The sequence below is a fragment of the Fusarium falciforme genome, chromosome 9, assembly GCF_026873545.1.
Source record: "Fusarium falciforme chromosome 9, complete sequence".
In the NCBI taxonomy this organism is placed as follows: Eukaryota; Fungi; Ascomycota; class Sordariomycetes; order Hypocreales; family Nectriaceae; genus Fusarium; species Fusarium falciforme.
This window is the reverse complement of record NC_070552.1, coordinates 1,325,386-1,343,488: the sequence shown is the minus strand read 5'-3', so window position 1 is coordinate 1,343,488 and position 18,103 is coordinate 1,325,386. Positions and strand designations below refer to the sequence as shown.

Here is an 18,103-nt window from a genome sequence, read left to right as displayed (position 1 = left end):
GTTGCGCCGGTAGCTCACGCCAGAAGTACGAGACCCCCTTGAGCGAACAAGACGTATGGAGAATGCCTTGATAGTCTTGCCTTTTTTATTACACCTTTTTACTAGAGCCCTTTCTCTGAGCTAAGCACATTTTAGTCCCCATGTAATTTCAGTCACAGCCTTTTATGATACCAATTTATAGGTTGTCCAATGTTGAATATTGTGTGTGTTTACCTTGAACTGTTATCTTGACCCGTGAACTCTGTCACGAGCATGCCCGTTGCCTGTTGGAACTGATGCAAACCCCATAACCATTCAACTCCGTGCTGAACGCCCAGTATTAATCCAAGATGATCGAAATCAAACACCGTTGCCCCAAGATACTAAACACCCTCTCATGATCGCCTCATATTGCACGCCAGTATACTCTAACAAGCCATCAAATTCAATCCCTCGTCAGAGGTCACAAAGCATCCATGCTAGCACGCGTTGTGAGCTGCTCATTCTTGTTGCCCAGTCGTGAAATCTGTAGGAACACGTCAACCCCGTAACCTTCGAGGCTGTGCAAGTCCAGACTACCAGCCCAGTATTCAGCATAGACACGGCTCAGGGGCAATCCCATGCCCAGGCGCAGATTAGGTGGCCGGCTGGTGAGCGAAGAGAGAGAGCTCTGATATGCCGGGGCCTTGAGGTCAGCGCGGCCCAGCTCCTCCTCGACGTGGAGTTCCTGCATGGTGGCGGCCATCTTGGGCACCTGGGCGAGATTCTCAAGGCGCCTCTGACTCTGTGGTCCCTTGGTGAAAGACCAGAGGTAAGGAAGCTCCACGCGGGGGATGCCACCACCACGGTCACAGATGCGAATGATGACGTGCTGGTGATTCTCGCAGATGGTGACCTCGACAGGGTGCGGTTTCACAGAGTTAGGGTCGGCATGTATCTGCTGGTGTCGGTCGATGACTGCTTGGACCGAGTTTCGGAGCAATTCGCCGATGATGTACTCGAGGTGACTCAGAATGTAGGGGAAGGACGCGTCGAGGTAGCCCTCAACCTTGATCTCGGGGATCTGAACGCCAGGACCGTTGGTCGTTCGAGCTAGGGCTCTAACGGCTTTTGAGCAGCGTTCGATGACGTCTTTTGCATAACATTTTATAAAAACCTCGCCGATAAAGTCCGATTCGGATAGCTTGGCGCCAGGGGAGAAGTTGGGGGAGTTGTAGGTCTCGGTTAGGGATAAGTGCTGTTCAGCGATGACTCGTCTTGAGATGCGCTGCCCTCATAGTTAGTAGCTGTTGATGTAGGTTATGGGCAGTCAAGTCTCACAGATCTGAGAATGGTATTCATGAATTTGTCCAGGTCATTGGGATCCATGAGCCCACCACACTCTAGAATCCCCATAGCAAGCTTTGGTATGACGGTCAAGTGACTTTTGAGGTTCTGGCTAATGATTTCGCACATCTTGTCGTTGTCCTCCAGTGTCTTGACCTCTTTGATCTTGCGGAATGTGTCAAAGGCATTGTAGTAGAGGTCATATACAGCTTTCATGTGGGGGTTCGTGACGACGACCCAGGGCAGGCGCTGCATGTCCCTGAGGCGATGTGCGATGCTGTGGTCGCGTGCGTCAGTTTTGATGTGTCGAGATGATGGCGGTTGACGACTCACCGGATGGGCAATTCGGTGCGGACATAGTTGGCAGAGCTGATCAGACGAGATTCTGTGAGGGATCGACCGAATACCATGAGCTGGCGAAGACTAATAGGGCGGGCTTCCTTTGCGACCCATCTGAAGGGCATCATGGGTTAGCATCGGTTCAATCGAAAGCTGAGCATGGAAGGAAACGCACTCGTCGAGGATGGCGACGGGGCGCCATGAGGAATTGTTTGGAGCGCGTGCGTGGGCTGTCGAATACAGGGCGTGAGAGGTTCTGAAAAGGGCACTCGGATGTGTCAGTCTGCATCGCCTGCTCTGTCGCAGGGCGATGGATGGCATCTCGTCGGAGGTCGCATACGTCGCGGAGTCGGTTCAAAGTGCAGCAAGACACGATCGCGTGAGGGCGTCGAAATCGATGAAAGGGCAAGAGAGGAGCTACCCCGGGGGGAAGATGAGAGGTTGGAGTTTCTGCTGCATGTGCCGCCTCGGGCAGAAGCTGGGATGGGCAGGGCACAAGTAGAGATGGTGTGGTGTGTGGGTGACTCGGTGCCTCGATTTCTTTACCCCACACTGGCGATACCGGCCGCTCGCCCGCGTTCCCGCATCTGGGGAGGGTTGCATGTGCCTGCCGGTTGCGGCCCCTACACGGGATGAAAGGTTTGTAGAGGTAAATCAAACGGATGCTATAATTGTGTGACTAGCTGGGGTTGCTACTTGTGCAACTGATTGTGCATGATTATTGACTTTTGTCGGGCGGCTTGCTTGTTGTTGTGGCGTTTGCTGATGGAAGAACTGTCAGGAGCTTCTGATGCTTCCAAGTTGCCAGTCTGTACTGTACAAGCAACCCAGTCATACAAGAGCTTGCAGTGTTTGTCAAATTCCCTATATCACAAGTCTAATGACGGAAATTTTTCTTAAGAGCGAGGATCTGGTTCTGTCAAATCTTGAAACCAACTCCAGTGTTCAGACCACGCTTGACGGCATGGAGCTATGGCAGCTAACTGGAGCTTGAGCCAGGATGATGCTTCTGCTAGGGGACATGCAAGACAGTGCTGGCTACAGCTCGAAATAGAAGCTAGAGAAATACTCGCAGCAAATGCTTCCCGGTTGCCAGTATTGCATAGCTACATAAGTACACAATTCCTACTCTACCTAGGCACTATGTGTTACCGATATAAGGTTTGTTATCCATGCCTCCGGCTCTAGCTCTACAGCAAGCTCAATACTGTCCATGAAGCTCTTCCACAGCAATACTACAACTCACTGTCTACGCAGCAGGATCCAGCTTCCTTGCGTCAGACCGCTTCTTTTAGTCAACTAACCTCATCACATGTCATGAGCAAGGCGATCCCAGGATAGTGAGGCATGGTGCGTGCCTGTCTGACATTGCCTTAGCTTCGCATTTGCCTGGTATTTGGTGAAAGGCTGGCAACGTCATTGGCGGGGTGATCCGATGACGCTTTTTTGAGATAAGGATGTACTTGTAAGTGTATGATGCTATAAGCAAAAATGCAAGTCCTTCCCTAGTGCCGCTGTCGCCTCAGCCCGGATCCCTCAGGCTTCGCACAACTCTTTGTTCCCGCCTTGATGATTGATTATCAGCTTGGGCCTGTCGATACCAGACGTCTCACTCTCCTCCTCACATAATTATCCCCATATCTCGACGACGCGATACAGCTTCTCTATTTAGACGAGACGACTTGGGCCTTGGGGGGGCTTAGAACTTTGTGGGTTTCAGCCATTGTCTATCGCCCTTTTACTGACCTAACCGACCGCTCTCTTTTTTTTTCCTCTTTGCAGTCCATTTGAGTCGAGTTCCTCATTCCTCCTGTCCTGTCATTGCTGCATTGACCTTGACCTGGCAGGCCTGCCAACGTTACGTTACCCACCTCATAGCTCACTCTTTTTTTTCCTGTTTTTGGAGTATTCATACATATTTACCTACCTCCAACCTCGGACCCCGTCCGTCTACATCGATACCTATCTGGGTCTACGTCCGCTTCTGGCATCTGCCGTGTCTTCCGCTTCTCGCCTCGACATTGTCGAGCTGCTGTCGACGAGACGCCTTTTGACTGTCGCCACGCCCGCGCGTCGCCGCCAGTTGGACCAGCATCTCGTGAGATCACCACCACTTGCGTTTTGTCCTCGGCCGCCCTATCACCGGAAACTCGAGTTGCCTCATCCTGCATAACCACGCCGCCGTTCCTGCCGCTCCGGTCGGCTGCCTTGCACTGTCAAAATGGTACGTCGTTGTCCGTCCCCGTGCATCCTGCCGTGAATTGGCACTGCTCTTCGTACTGCCTGCACTGCAGCCCCGTTTGCCTTGGCTTGCCGTCAAGTGTCTTTTGTTTCCCTCTGTTTTCTTTCTTTCATTTCTGTCTTCCAACTCAAACTCCTGACTCCCTGCATCACCCTCCCGCTGCTCATCTCCAGCTGCATCCTGCCCCCATCAGTTGACCTTCGAAATCGCGAGCTTCCCCTACCAGTACTCGTTAATTCCCACCACCTTCGACCCGACATCACATCACTTGCCCCTCACCACCCGCGCTACTGGACCCCCCAGTCCCTCCGAATGCCGACATCATGGCCTCAAATCGTCGCGAGCTGCCGCATCACATCAGGCCCTTAGCTGACCGTCGCACTCTCCCGCAGACTCACGATGTCCATTCCCCGAACGACATGGTCATGGACACGGACGATTACATCAGCGTCGCCAACGAGCCCGAGAACGTCGCCATCATCAACCCCGACAACCTCGAGCATGGCGAAGCCGATCAGCTGCAAGATCTCCCCATGGCCAACGACCGTGCGTATCCCCGTCAATATGCCCTACCGCTGCCTACACCTGCCGTGTCCCCCTACAGATTGCGTCGACCGCGATACCGCCAGTTTTAGGCGATGCCATTCTTTCCAAGCTCCCCACGCTAACCGTCATCATGGCTTTAGACGAGGCGATGAAGGAGCTCTGCCTCCCACCGTTGATCGATGAACCCAAGATCCTTGGAGACTACAACCATACCTGGACCGTCGAGAACTGGCGCACTCTGAGCAAGAAGGAGCATGGGCCTATTTTCCAGGCTGGCGGCTTCCCATGGTGCGTCTGACTTGTTTCCGACGCTGCCGTTTGCCTAGACGCTGACACTCGCATTCCCGCTACAGGCGCATTTTGCTCTTCCCACATGGAAACAATATAGATCAGTGCTCCATCTACCTTGAGCATGGCTTCGAAGCCGATAGCGTCCCCGAGAATTGGAGCTGCTGTGTGCAGTTCGCGCTCGTGCTATGGAACCCGAACGACCCAAGCCTATACGTCCACCATGCTGCCCACCATCGGTTCACCAAGGATGAGGGCGACTGGGGCTTCACCCGCTTCGTCGAGCATCGGCGTATGTTTAATGTACCATGGGAGGGTGGTAGTCGACCGCTCTGCGAAAACGACACGGCCAACATCACCGCCTACCTTCGCCTAGTCGACGATGAGACGGGTGTGCTGTGGCACAACTTTATCAACTATGACTCGAAGAAGGAGACGGGCTACGTTGGACTCAAGAACCAGGGCGCCACCTGCTACCTCAACTCGTTATTGCAGTCTCTGTACTTTACAAACAAGTTTCGAAAGGCAGGTTCTTGAGCTTGTCTCGCTTGCGTCCGTTTTGCTGACCTGCCTAGGCTATCTACGGAATCCCCACCGAGAACGACCCGAGCATGCACAACAGCACTTATACCCTACAACGACTATTTTACCAACTACAGACCTCTGACCAGGCGGTGGGAACCAACGAGCTCACAAAATCATTCGGCTGGGATACCCGACACATCTTCGAGCAACAGGATGTCCAAGAATTCTCTCGCAAACTCATGGAGAGAATGGAGGAGAAGATGAAGGGAACCGAAGCCGAGAATGTCTTGCCTGGGATGTTCAGCGGCAAGATCAAGACTTACATTTCGTGCATCAACGTCGACTACGAATCCAGCCGTATCGAGGACTTCTGGGACATTCAGCTGAACGTCAGCGGCAACAAGAACCTTCTCGAGAGCTTCCAGGACTACATTCAAGTGGAGAAAATGGATGGCGAGAACCAGTACTTTGCCGGTGACGAGCACAAGCTTCAGGATGCCAACAAGGGTGTCATTTTCACCAGCTTCCCGGATGTCCTGCACCTGCAACTGAAGCGGTTCGAATATGACATTCAACGCGACATGATGATGAAGATCAACGATCGATACGAATTCCCTGAAACGTTCGACGCCGCGCCGTATTTGTCCGAGGATGCTGACAAGTCTGTCCCGTGGACGTATCAGCTTCACAGTGTCCTGGTTCACAGTGGTGACCTTAACGCAGGCCACTACTATGCCTTCCTGAAGCCCGCGCAGGATGGCTGGTTTTATAAGTACGATGACGACAAGGTGACCAAGGCCACGCTGCGGGAGGTGATGGAGGAGAACTTTGGCGGCGAGTATCGAACGGCCAACGGCTATCCACGCGCCCCCCTGCAGAAGAAGGTCCCGATCATGCGCCAAAACAGCGCGTACATGTTGGTGTACATCCGCCAGTCGCGCATAGACGATATCCTCTGTCCAGTCACCAAGGACGACATTCCGCTTCACCTCAGTAAGTCACACAGGCTGTCTCTTGTATCTCGTCTTGCTAACCTAGCAAGAACAAAAATTTGAGGAGGAAACGGCCCAACGTGAGGCCAGGAAGAAGGAGCAAAGAGAGGCGCATCTGTACATCTGGGCCAAGGTGATCACCGATAAGTCTTTCCAACAATTTAGCGGAACCGATCTGTGCCAATTCGATGCGAATCCCGACGTGGACCCAGCTGCACCAAGCTACTACCGAGTGCTCAAAGCAATGACCATGGAGGAATTCGTGGGACAAGTTGCAGCAGACATGGGCGAGGATCCACGCAGGGTGCGGTTGTGGCTCATGGTGAATCGGCAAAACAAGACAATCCGCCCCGACCAGCCGATCATGGACCTACGGCCTACAGTAGACGAAACCTGCTCTCGATCAGCTGCTCACCGGGATTCAAGTCTCCGTGTGTGGGCTGAAGTTGCTGAGGAAGTCAATGCAGATGGTGAGGCAATCTGGCCTTCGTACCAGAGCCAGCCAAACGGCGTGATTATGAAGAACGAGGTCATCCTGCTTCTCTTGAAGCACTTCGATATCGAGACTCAATCTCTAAGGGGTGTTGGCCACGTCTACATCTCCAAGGAGAAGAAGGTAGAGGAGCTTGTCCCCCTTATCATGAAGAAGATGGGTTGGGGAGACAAGCTACCAGCCGACGAGAAACTTTCCCTCTGGGAGGTAAGACATCCTTCTAACTTGGAGACATTGGTATCTAACTGCTACTAGGAAATCAAACCGACCATGATCGAGCCTTTGAAGCCTAAGCAGTCTTTGAAGGTTGCAGAACTGCAGGACGGAGACATCATTTGCTTCCAGCGAAGCACAGAGCGCAAGGCCAGTATGGAGAAGCGCTCTGGCGACAAGCCTATGCAAGAAACGTGTGTAATTACGTGGATTTATATGAGTAACTCACTAATACTTTGCCAGGGTCAACACATCAGAGCACTTTGAGGATGCGCGCGAGTATTACGATTTCCTTGAGCATAAGCGAACTGTCAAGTTTCATCCTCACCCTACCCGGTGTGACCAGGCTCAATACCCTCCTTTCGAGCTGGTGCTCAACTCTAAGATTACGTACGACACGCTCTCGGAACGGGTTGGAGCTCATCTGGCTGTGCAACCCACTCACATTCGGTTCTGGACTGTGAACGCATCAACCCAGAATCCCAAGACACCCGTGAGACGAGGAGCAAACCCAACACTGCGGCAGATTCTAAACCCGATGGGCTCCACGGCGCTCAACTCAACCCAACGGAACGACGCATTCTACTTTGAAGTGCTTGAGATGAGTCTCGCTGAGCTGGACACCAAGAAGAGCATCAAGGTGATCTGGCTGAGCGAGGGCATCACCAAGGAGGTACGAGGGCGTGTGGTATTAAGATGGATATCAGCTAACAAAATGCACAGGATCAATACGATCTCCTTGTCCCCAAGACGGGTACAGTCGACGACGTGGTCGAGGCATTGATCAAAAAGGCGCAACTTCCAAGCGAGGCTGAAGCTGGTAGGATACGGGTGTACGAGACCAGCTCGAACCGATTTTACCGAGAGCCGCTCCGCGAGCATCCTGTCATGAACCTTAACGAGTATGCACAGATCTATGCTGAACGTGTTCCTCAAGAGGAGGCGAACGCCGATGAGAACCACTTCATCCAGGTTTTCCACTTCCAGAACGACGTCAGCCGAGTTCATGGTGTACCTTTCAAGTTCTTGGTCATTGAAGTAAGATTTCCGGCTCGAGGAGGAAAGACATGTGGCTAATATTATTGCTCAGGACGAGAAGTTCGCCGACACAAAGAAGCGGCTGGAGAAGCGAACTGGAATCAAGGGCAAGAGCTTTGAGAAGATCAAGATCGCGGTGGTGCGACGGTCTAACTACTCGAAACCACAATATCTCAACGATGGTATGTCTCGAAAGGCGATGTTTGTTTATGTAACTAACAAGAGACAGACGACGTATTATCATCCTTTATACAAGGGGAGGATGACTACCTCGGGTTCGACCATGTAGACAGGACAAGGACGCTGAGGAACGGCGTTGGGGACCTGTTTCTTCGATAAAGGGGGCTGAGGAAAAGAGACAGGCTTCAGGCACGACACAGCGTATCTAGCATATCTGCCGGCTTGATGTCGAAAGACATCAGGCACGTTTGCGGCGACAGACGCGGCATTCCCTCTTCGGTTGGGCCACAGACACGAAGAAGGCAAAGGAGAGGGATGAGTGGACCATGTCGGCTCATGAAACATGACGTAGGAGAGACAGACAAGACGAAGGGGAGGGAGCGAGTGATGAGCACGACATTCGGTTTTATTATTACTGTTGATCCTATGAGCCGGTTCATGGCTTGTGAAGTTTAGTTGTGTATGCAGCAATTGGCTAGACGCCGCTGGATTATACCCAGCTCATGGACAATGAATAGTTATCCCGAATCGTTTGAGGGAGACTAGTGTTGGTCTATCTCGGCTCCCTTGGTTAGGCTGAGCGCTTGTGAGATCAAGCCAGTTCCTAGGCAGTTGTTAACAATTCGACGCCTTGGGTACAAGATGAGAGAAATACGAGTTTGGTAGGTGTACATAAGTGTCATATCTTTCCGTGCCTCTAAAAATTGACATCTAATACAAAACGCCACTCCAATAAATACAACGAATCCCTCTATTACGATACCTATACCGCCGCAGCAGCAGCAGAGGATGAACTGGCACTGCTAGCGGCACCCGCGGTTGCCATGTCTCGCATGGTCTTTTGCCAGATTGCCATGCAGCTCATGACAACCATCAGTGCCCATGCCGTTCCCAGCTCACCAGTGAGGCCACTGCCTCTGAACTGGAGCTCTCCCACGCCCGAGATCTTCCAGCAGCTGCTTCCCGCCCACACGGCGACAATTTCCTTTCCGTCACTGGTGAAACCGTCTCTGTCGTCGGGAATGTCCTCGTCGCTCGAGTAGTCCTCTTCCTTGTTGCTTCCTAGCCGGACGAGCTTCCAGCCCCATCTTGACTGGCCGACACTCTTGACTTCGCTGCCGTGAGAGCGACGCCATTCGAATCGCTCAACGTGTCGTCCGGCGCCGTGGCCGACTTGAATACCGAACCACCATCTTCCTTTTCTGCCAGAAGGACGGCGCAGGATCTCTAAACCGCCATCAAAGTCGGAACCGGGTAGTGGTGGTAGTGTGATGGAATAGTCTGAGCTTCTGCACACACGGTCCCTCGTCCCGCTTGCAAGAGGTGCAGATCCTGTGCTGGGTCCGTTGTGCAAAATGATGTCTCCGTACCAGCCCTTGGGGAGACTGACGGAGTATGTAGGTTTAGCGTCGGGTTCGCCTAGGTTAAGGGAGACGCTGGTCCAGCAGGCGAGTTTTGACCAGGTGTTTTGGTATGTTGCACGGATGACTGGAGGGACGCCCTTTTGTTGGCCTTCGGGGGACATTTGAGGAGCGATACCGGGTTTTGACTCTGAGTTGCCCATGGTGGTTGTGCTTGTGGTGATAGTGTTGGTGTTTTTGGTGATAATTGCCCAGGTAAAGAACAAGATTGTATAGTAGTAAAAATGTCAAAAGACTGTGTTGCTTGGTTGTTTTTCATCATCTTTCGCGTCTTCTTCATCAACTTATATACTTGAGAGCCTTGAAGCCGCGATATGCCTCTGACGACGTTGGAGCGCTCCATCTGCCTTATCACGGAAATGATCGGCAAGCGGACAAACACCGCCAACACCAATTGTGGCTTTTTGCAATCAACAAAGGGAGAGAGACATTATGACGTTGCAGAGAATGCAGACATTCGTTCATGGGCGCTAGGTTTGCTCTCGTTGTGGTTAATAGGGCTGATCTTGAGACCAGGGACGGGGTGTGATTCACAGTCAGGGTTGATTATTTGTAGATCAGGGCTTGAGCAGGGGACCATGATTTTTGTAGAGTTTTCTTTCTTTGGGACTTGGGCATTTTTAAGCTCAGGATTTGCTATGATGGAGGTTTGGACTGGGGAGAAATGACGGAGCCTAATGTCGGAATCTCGCCAAGCACAAGGTGACAGCCAACAGCAGTTAGATATGCCTGGATACCTTGATAAGTGCGGCCGTCTCTGGATTTCATAAATACTTGGTGAGCTTCGCTTGAGGTTTTGCTAAAAAAGACAATCAATTGGCTTGCGGTTTCGTCCAAGGTGGCTGCAATAAATGATGGACTGCCCACCTCGGTCACCTTCCAGGGCAGCATCTCTCCATAGATGTTCGCGGATCAGGTCGATGCCCTCTATCAAATGGAACATTAGACGGGGTTTGCGCGTCTTGAACTTGATTGCTCAATTTGCCATCCATGAGGATATTTGCCTTTTTGCCATGGATTCTGACAAAGACAAGTGATGGGTCGTGCTGGTTGTGGCTGGTTGTGCTACCCTACGGCGGCAGACATCGGACAAATGGCTGCGGGATAAATGCGAATTGAGGCGAAATTATGCCATCTTCTATGCATTGATGCATTGATGGGTCTTATTCACATGCCGGACGGAGACACCGGTGATTGCAACAATTATTCTTGTTGGGAAGAATATGATCGGAGAGGTAATGAATGAGTCAACATTGGAGGTTTTACAAGTAACACCATAATAACGTGAGTTTAAGTGGAGGTCCTGATTTTTCGGACGTTGAATTTGCTGATTTCTTTTGGAAGGTGGGACACGGGCTTCCATTGCCGACCGAGCCAAGTCAAACTTGTCGGACTCTTTTTTTCGTTTTTCTCTGACTCCTCGTCTCGAAAGAATTCACAACACAACGCTCATCAAGCTCGAACTTCTCAATCATGGGTATCAAGCTCATTCTTGGCTCCCAATGGGGTACGTGCGACTCCTTCTGTTCCCCTCCAAACCCCTCCATTCCATCCCCATTCCGTACCCCTGCGCTGCGATGCGATGCCCCGCGCCGATACCGCGCACCTAGCTCCATGACACAGACGAGATCCGAGGATGCGGGCTGACTTGTTACAGGTGATGAAGGCGTATGTTTCGATATCGCGACCGACTATTTCGATTCCCACGGAGTACTGACGCCAATGGCCGACTAGAAAGGAAAACTTACCGATATCTTGGCCCCGTACGTCTCAAGCACATGCTGTCGACGCCGACAACTTGACCAACGATTGCTTTAGGGAGGCCCAGCTTTGCGCGCGCGCTGCTGTTCGTATCAATGCGATTGTAACCCGTGGTATAATACTAAGAAAGATATAGGGGGGTCATAACGCAGGCCATTCCTGTCTGTGAGTCTTGTTTGCGCGATATCAATATCCATGCTGTGTTGCTGACCACAGTCAATAGCGCCAATGGCGTGTCTTATAGGTATGGGTGCGAGACGCAGTTATCGCAGAAAGTAGTACTTACCGTTTACTAGCTTCCACCTGCTCCCTTCGGGTCTCATCAACCCCAAATGGTACGTTGTCGCGATGTGCTGCCAGCTTGTTGTTCCGAGACTGACGCTTCCTTAGCATGAACTTCATCGGCACCAGTGTCGTCTTCCACGTGTACGTATCTCTCGACCCAAGAACCTCGCCATCAGTCCTCGATCCGCGATATCAATGGTCCAATGCCTACCATACACCGAGAATACAAGGCAGTTCGCGCTCAGGCAGCTGGCTTGCTGGTCTGGCTATTGGCTGCCTCGTTCATGACAGGACATCAGGGCAAACTGAGAAACGCAGAAAGAGCCTCCATTGACGTGATCATGACTCTGACCTGCCGAATAGCCCCTCCTTCTTCCAGGAGCTCGAGGAGTTGGATGCCAAGGGTCTTCCCAACGTTTACGACCGTATCCTTGTCTCGGACCGAGTGCACATCGATTTCGACCTCCACGCTGCTGTCGACGGACTCGAAGAGGTCGAACTTGGAGGTGGATTGCTCGATCTGGAACAGCTTATATACAATCGTTGACTCATACTTCCCAGAGCGCAAGGTCGGAACAACAGGAAAGGGCATTGGGCCTTCTTACAGCACAAAGGCTGCTCGAAGCGGTATCCGACTGTCCGAGGTTTTTGACGAGGAGCTTTTCGAGTCCAAGCTCCGAAGGCTGGCCGCTGGCTACGCCAAGCGATACGGTGACCTTCTCAAGTATGACGTCGAGGAGGAGATCGCCCGATTCAAGGAGTATCGCCCCAAGCTTGCCAAGTATGCCGTTGACGCTGTGGCTTTTATGAGTTCGGCGCAGGAGAGCAACACCAGCATCCTCATCGAAGGAGCGAACGTTTGTACCCCTTGTTCACTGTGCCGGGTTTCTACTGACTGGCTGGGGGTTGAACGAGGATGTCTGCGATCTGGGGCTCTCACTTGTCCAATTTCTTGAGCTGCTCCAGACCAGGCCCTCTTCTCAACCTCCTGATTGAATAGGCGCTCATGCTCGATCTCGACTGGGGCACTTTCGTAAGCAGATTCCCTTTCCAGTTTTCCTTAGATTCACATACTGACATTCTTTTAGCCCTACGTGACCAGCAGCTCTACCTGTTTGGGAGGCTGCATTGCTGGACTTGCCCTTAACCCAACCAAGATTGAAGAAGTCATTGGTGTTGTCAAGGTACAGTTGTCTTGAGCGTTTTGATGAACCGGCTAACAACGAAACAGGCATACACAACCAGGTATTCCTATATATGACAGGTTTGAAACGTCGACTCAAGCTAATCTCCAATATAGAGTTGGATCCGGCCCTTTTCCCACTGAGGACCTGACTGAGGAGTGCGTGTTCTATTTTAATTAACATAGACTCAGACTGACTGATCATTACCCAGGGTTGGTGTAAAGCTTCAGGAGGTCGGCCGTGAATGGGGAACTACCACCGGCCGGAGACGTCGATGCGGATGGTATGATATCTTTGCCCGAAACTTGTCCCATTGCTGTGACTAACAAGACTAGGCTCGGTATGTTGGCTGTTAGATCTTCGGATCCAATACTTAATCCGACATGATGGCGAATGGAATGATGGCTAACTGAAGCCTTGTAGACCTTGTTGTTGTCAAGTACAGCACAGTCCGTAAACACCTCCCGTATCTGCATGGAGCATATGATTAATGCTTATCAGGCTATCAACCACTACACGGCACTGAATCTCACAAAGGTAAAGCGCTCCATGGTTCTGTTTGACGACTAATCACTGACTTTACTTCCCAGCTCGACATCTTGGACGGCTTCGAAAAGATCAAGATCGCGATCGCTTACAAGGACGAGAATGGCGAGGTTGGTGAACCGTTGAATGCAAGTTTACGGACAAAAAGTATTGACTGTTTGCAGGATGTCCCCTCTTTCCCGGCGGATCTTAAGCAACTTGAGAACGTCAAGGTTGTCTACCATGAGATGGATGGCTGGATGAAGCCTACCACCGACGCCAAGAACTACTACGACTTGCCTAAGCAAGCGCGGGAGTACATTGAAGTATGTGATGTGATATCTTCTGGCCAGGACTGTACTAACCGTATGGCTAGTTCATCGAGAAATTTGTCGGTGTCAAGGTATGATAAAGCCTAAGGGCCTGCCCCGATCAGACAGGCCTCTGTTGGCGTCTGTGGAGTCGAACTTGAGAGGTACTGACATTAGGATAGGTCAAGTGGATTGGAACCGGTCCCAGCCGTGACTCGATGATCAAGCGGTCTTAGAAGATGATGGGTGGAAGAGATCAATTTGTGTTTCAGAGGAGAGGAGAGAAGTTGACCTCACGCCCACTCGCATCAACTCGAGTGGGTTTTATGGCTCCGATGGAGGATTAGAGGATTTAGAAAAGACAGAAACTTTTGTTCGAGAGAGTAGTTCAATTTGAAAATGCTTTGAGGTCCTTTTTCCGTGATTTTCTACCGTGGAGGAAGCTTAGATGTATGGGTGGTTGTGCCTCAACCAGAACAGAGACGGCACCAACATCAGAATGATTGAAGAGCTCCATATTAGATCAAACACATTTGTTCGGCTCTTTTAAAACCGCACCTGCTTCTATCTGCCAAGGCATAGAACCCAGTCACTGCCCTCGGTTTGCTTCACAGGACATACTGGGGCAAATAGGGCCAAGGAGCAGACACCGGGCATACCAAATCTTCTATTGTGTCAGGGTTACTATTATCTTGTCTAAAAATATCAGAAAAAGTTCTAATATCATCATAAGTTTGCAGGGTGTTACCTTAATACTATGGTAAATATTTGTCTTCTTTATTTGCCACCCTCTCTGGTTTGCTCTGTATGTTTTCGGGGACTGCTTGTATACCAGAATACCTCTATAGACAAACACGAAAATAGCCATCAGCCGCCGCAAATGTGCTTGCCTTGGTTTCCTCACCATCAAATATAAATAGATGGCCTCTTCCCATACCGATGAGATTCCTATCCACTTCTTCCACGTGGCCTTTGCCCGGCCTATAGTATAGTCGAGGAACCACGGTCCTTACCAGAGTGCGTCCCGAGTTTCTTTACCTTGGATATCCCACCAACCGAGACTCTTGGTTTTGTCTGGTTACCCACGATACGCACTGGCTAACTCTGCCATCGAAGATGAAGTGAATCTCTCCCTCTCCTGCGCCATCTACGAGGAAGATATGGATAACCTCCTCAGGCTAAGAGTCATGCTCAGTAAGGGGCACACACGGCATCAGTTCTACCTTATGCCCAGGAGAAAGCCTGCACCCCCGGGAAGGAGAATGGCTCTGCTGATGGCAACTACCCGTCTTCGCAAGACCGAGATCCCGGAAACCGAAACGAGGGAATTCGACCTTGTATGGTAAAAGCCTAGTCTAGGATTCGCGATTCTCATTGCTGATACGTATGTAGATATATCACCACCATGGTTCATTGTCCGATGAATCTTGCATCCACCGGATGAAGCAGACCAAAGAAGCAGACAAGGTCCCGGCTCTTGCAGTATATATATTTTGGCTGTCGAACACACTCAAGAACGGCATCTTCAGTGTTGTTTTGTTCCGTTTAGCCTGTGGAAGAGTCGATGGAGGACCTGGTAGACTTCTACGTCTATTCACCAAGGATGTCCTTCCGGTTCTGCTGCCCAAGTTCTCTCCCCACACTCGATCGTCTACTTCTCTTGGATGATGTTTTGGTATACCTGGCACAGTTTCCTGGGGCTGTACTGCAAGACGCTGGAGAAATTGGGTTGCTTCCCGGTCTCTCGAAACATTAAACTATATATCGCCTACCAACTTTGAAACGGCCGTGTCATGGAAAGGTTTCACGGCATAGGCCTCCCTGATACGAGGTTATCTAGAATCACAGGCAAGAAGGGATTACCGAGACTCTCCAGGTTGTACTCGACCGACCAACACCTATATAGGAGCCGATGCCTCCAAAACTACTAATCAGCTCTTGCCGCAGCTCGAGCGGCACTACAGTCTTGGCCGTGACAACAAGGCACCATGATTGTAGTGCATTCTTGCTCTCTGATCAATTCTGTTTCGAACGACGAACAGCGAACCGTCACATCTTCCCATTCAATCAATGTTCCGTCAAGCGCTCAGAGCCTTCTAGTGTTTTCTCTTGGCTTTCTGCAACATAGCTACCGAAAGGAGGAAGACTGATGCAAGAGAGGTCTGCACTACATATGTCTCTGAGAGGAAAGCTGAAGGATCGTCAAAGTAGAATGCGAGGTCCACCGTGGGCCCCCCATCTCGTCCGCTTGGATGCTTTATAGAAGCAGGAGCTTCTAAGCACAGGTGCGCTTTTTGACGAGCCCAGTCGAGCGCAGCAGGCTCGATACTCGAGAGCTGATCAGGGATGGGGACCAGTTTGGTGATGGCCTCAGACTGCCCGCTGAGATGAGAACTCAAGGCAACAGCCGAATTAAGCCTGGAATTTGTTAGCCTGTCAGATGCTCGTGAACTGCTTACGCCAATAGACTTACCCGTTCTCGATAGTCTTGAAGCGCAGGTTGAAATCGCCAGCACTCATCCACTCTCTCAACCATTCCAAAAGGCCAGGTTCCAACGTCTCGGGGCTCTTGGCCAAGGCTTCGTCAAACATGTCGTACCGCTCCCGTTGCAGTGCAAGCTTGACTACTTCCTGCACCGCCGCTGAATCTAGAGACGGCCGATAGATGGGACTCATCACGCCTGGCTTTCCCATGGGGGTCCACGCCCAGGGTAATATAGCCTCGAGAGCTGTAAACAGGAAGGCTGCGCCTGTGGGAGCATGCACCTGCGGGCGAGATGTGTCACCGGCGATGAGGCCTTGCTATAGCCGGTAAAGAGGTCGAAAAGAGAGTCATGGGGGACAATGACGACGGCCTGGCCTGGAGGATTAGTTGGGCCACAGCGGCGATAGAGGAGATCATACCGCAACACGATACCAGTGCGTGGCTGTTGGTCCCTGGGGAGCGTGTCAGCGCGTGCAAGTTTAAGAGGAGGAAGAGAACATACGTAGTTACCCATGTACCATTCGTAGTGTTCTCGTCCTTGAATGTCCGCAAAGGGGTCTTCTTGAAGTATGTCTTCTTCTTCAAGCTGTAGGTCTTTTGTCGCAGTGTGACCGTCCAGGTCGACGAGGGTCAAGACGCTATGCGAAGATTGTAGAACCTCATCGATTTCATGGTAGCCCTCCTCATCTTCCTCATCCTCCTCGTCACAGTACCTCATGTCCTAATTATCACAATAGTCCTCGACACTCCCCGACTCCATCTTCTCGAGTAGCGCGAGGTAGACATCGACGGGGAGCTTGCTGCATCCTTCCTTCAGAGCCTGCACGCAGACCAAATCCTGCGCTTTCAACCTATTGAGAGAGATGCTGGCTTCGGTATAGTCGTGGTCCAGAACGTGGTAGAAGTACTTGTTCTGGCGCGTGTTGAGGCTCTCACCGAGCCACCGGTTCAGTGCATATTTGAGCGGCAGAGTGTTTACCTAGCCAAGGAGACTCGCCGAGGGACGCGGCTGGGCCGGGTCAAGGGCCAGGTCAAGGGCCAGATTGTAGGTGAGAACCCAGCGGTAGACAAAGGTGACGGGGAGGACCTCGTGTGACACGTCCGAGTACCAAAAGGCACAGGATTGGACATGGGCCGACGACCTGAAGACGTGTTGCTTGCCGCAGTGCCTGAGCACCACGTCTCCGCCCTGGTGGGTTGAAGGCAAACTGATAACGAGTGTGCCAAACATGCCAGGGACCTTTTCAGTGCTGTCACTTGTCAGCCATAACCCAGGGAGTAATGGATTGATGTCTCACTCAGTGTGTGCCTTGAACATGGCACCCTTTTCGTAGATGAGCATCTTGTAGAGCTCAGCCTTGATGGTTCCATTGATGCCCAGGCTCTTAGCGACGTGTTTGCACAAGGTTTGAACCTGACCCGGCCACCTGAGATGGCAGATGATGCAAAAGTGCCGGCTATTTGGATGCCCTCGATAGCTTGGAGGAGCTCATCTTTGAGAGTGCTGGGGTCACATGAGATGGTGTGAGACGTAGCATCACGGTTGGGCATCTCGACTTTGACGTTGGGTGCCTCAACCTTGACGCCGGACATGGGCTCAGACGCCATGACGGCCAGTGCTGGGTTGTCAAAATGAAGTTATCACCAATGTCATCAATGTGACGCGCCCGTCGCGTATGTAGGGAGGCGCGTTTAGTGCCGGAAAGCTTCATTTATGCACTAACGAACTATGATGTCGGCTGTTAACGTCCAGGGACGACGACATGAGTGTTTGATACTTGCACTGGACTATTTCTATCAGGGATTGATCTGTCAAGTTTATAAAAGCATTAGTTATGATGATATATTGGTGATTAGTTGAAACGGATACATCCTGGGTGTTGGTCGGAAGGCGAGAGTTGGAAGTCAAGTGGAGTCTATATTACTTGTTGATAGGGATGCATGTGGCTTCTAGAACTGTCAAATACACA

At 51.4% G+C, this 18,103-nt stretch overlaps 6 protein-coding genes across 6 annotated transcripts; 2 read left to right on the top strand and 4 right to left on the bottom strand.

Moving 5' to 3' along the window:
* Positions 1 to 442: 442 nt before the first annotated feature.
* NCS54_01130100 (Protein-serine/threonine kinase) lies at positions 443 to 1,965 on the bottom strand (the record flags this gene model as incomplete). Its single annotated transcript, XM_053156581.1, has 4 exons — positions 443 to 1,246; positions 1,300 to 1,582; positions 1,639 to 1,758; positions 1,820 to 1,965. The coding sequence occupies 4 exons, from the start codon at positions 1,963 to 1,965 to the stop codon at positions 443 to 445; spliced, it is 1,353 nt and encodes a 450-aa protein (XP_053012556.1).
* Positions 1,966 to 4,209: 2,244 nt separating this feature from the next.
* On the top strand, positions 4,210 to 8,320 carry NCS54_01130000 (Ubiquitinyl hydrolase 1; the record flags this gene model as incomplete). The annotated part of the gene is made up of 10 exons (XM_053156580.1): positions 4,210 to 4,432; positions 4,522 to 4,720; positions 4,786 to 5,164; positions 5,296 to 6,238; positions 6,288 to 6,937; positions 6,986 to 7,137; positions 7,187 to 7,616; positions 7,667 to 7,981; positions 8,034 to 8,163; positions 8,211 to 8,320. The coding sequence occupies 10 exons, from the start codon at positions 4,210 to 4,212 to the stop codon at positions 8,318 to 8,320; spliced, it is 3,531 nt and encodes a 1,176-aa protein (XP_053012555.1).
* Positions 8,321 to 8,924: 604 nt separating this feature from the next.
* Positions 8,925 to 9,725, bottom strand: NCS54_01129900 (Hypothetical protein; the record flags this gene model as incomplete). Its single annotated transcript, XM_053156579.1, has 1 exon — positions 8,925 to 9,725. One exon carries the CDS (start codon positions 9,723 to 9,725, stop codon positions 8,925 to 8,927), a length of 801 nt encoding a protein of 266 aa, XP_053012554.1.
* Positions 9,726 to 11,055: 1,330 nt separating this feature from the next.
* On the top strand, positions 11,056 to 13,884 carry NCS54_01129800 (Hypothetical protein; the record flags this gene model as incomplete). Its single annotated transcript, XM_053156578.1, has 21 exons — positions 11,056 to 11,089; positions 11,240 to 11,250; positions 11,317 to 11,345; positions 11,401 to 11,428; positions 11,480 to 11,508; positions 11,567 to 11,587; positions 11,640 to 11,678; positions 11,734 to 11,769; positions 11,992 to 12,134; positions 12,190 to 12,485; positions 12,629 to 12,661; positions 12,717 to 12,812; positions 12,860 to 12,873; positions 12,929 to 12,970; positions 13,024 to 13,095; positions 13,148 to 13,163; positions 13,236 to 13,349; positions 13,403 to 13,468; positions 13,523 to 13,663; positions 13,714 to 13,740; positions 13,831 to 13,884. 21 exons carry the CDS (start codon positions 11,056 to 11,058, stop codon positions 13,882 to 13,884), a joined length of 1,341 nt encoding a protein of 446 aa, XP_053012553.1.
* Positions 13,885 to 15,744: 1,860 nt separating this feature from the next.
* NCS54_01129700 (Hypothetical protein) lies at positions 15,745 to 16,851 on the bottom strand (the record flags this gene model as incomplete). Its single annotated transcript, XM_053156577.1, has 4 exons — positions 15,745 to 16,066; positions 16,122 to 16,450; positions 16,553 to 16,585; positions 16,636 to 16,851. The coding sequence occupies 4 exons, from the start codon at positions 16,849 to 16,851 to the stop codon at positions 15,745 to 15,747; spliced, it is 900 nt and encodes a 299-aa protein (XP_053012552.1).
* A 261-nt stretch (positions 16,852 to 17,112) lies between these two features.
* Positions 17,113 to 17,741, bottom strand: NCS54_01129600 (2OG-FeII-Oxy-3 domain-containing protein; the record flags this gene model as incomplete). The annotated part of the gene is made up of 3 exons (XM_053156576.1): positions 17,113 to 17,383; positions 17,432 to 17,517; positions 17,553 to 17,741. The coding sequence occupies 3 exons, from the start codon at positions 17,739 to 17,741 to the stop codon at positions 17,113 to 17,115; spliced, it is 546 nt and encodes a 181-aa protein (XP_053012551.1).
* Between the last annotated feature and the right edge of the window lie 362 nt (positions 17,742 to 18,103).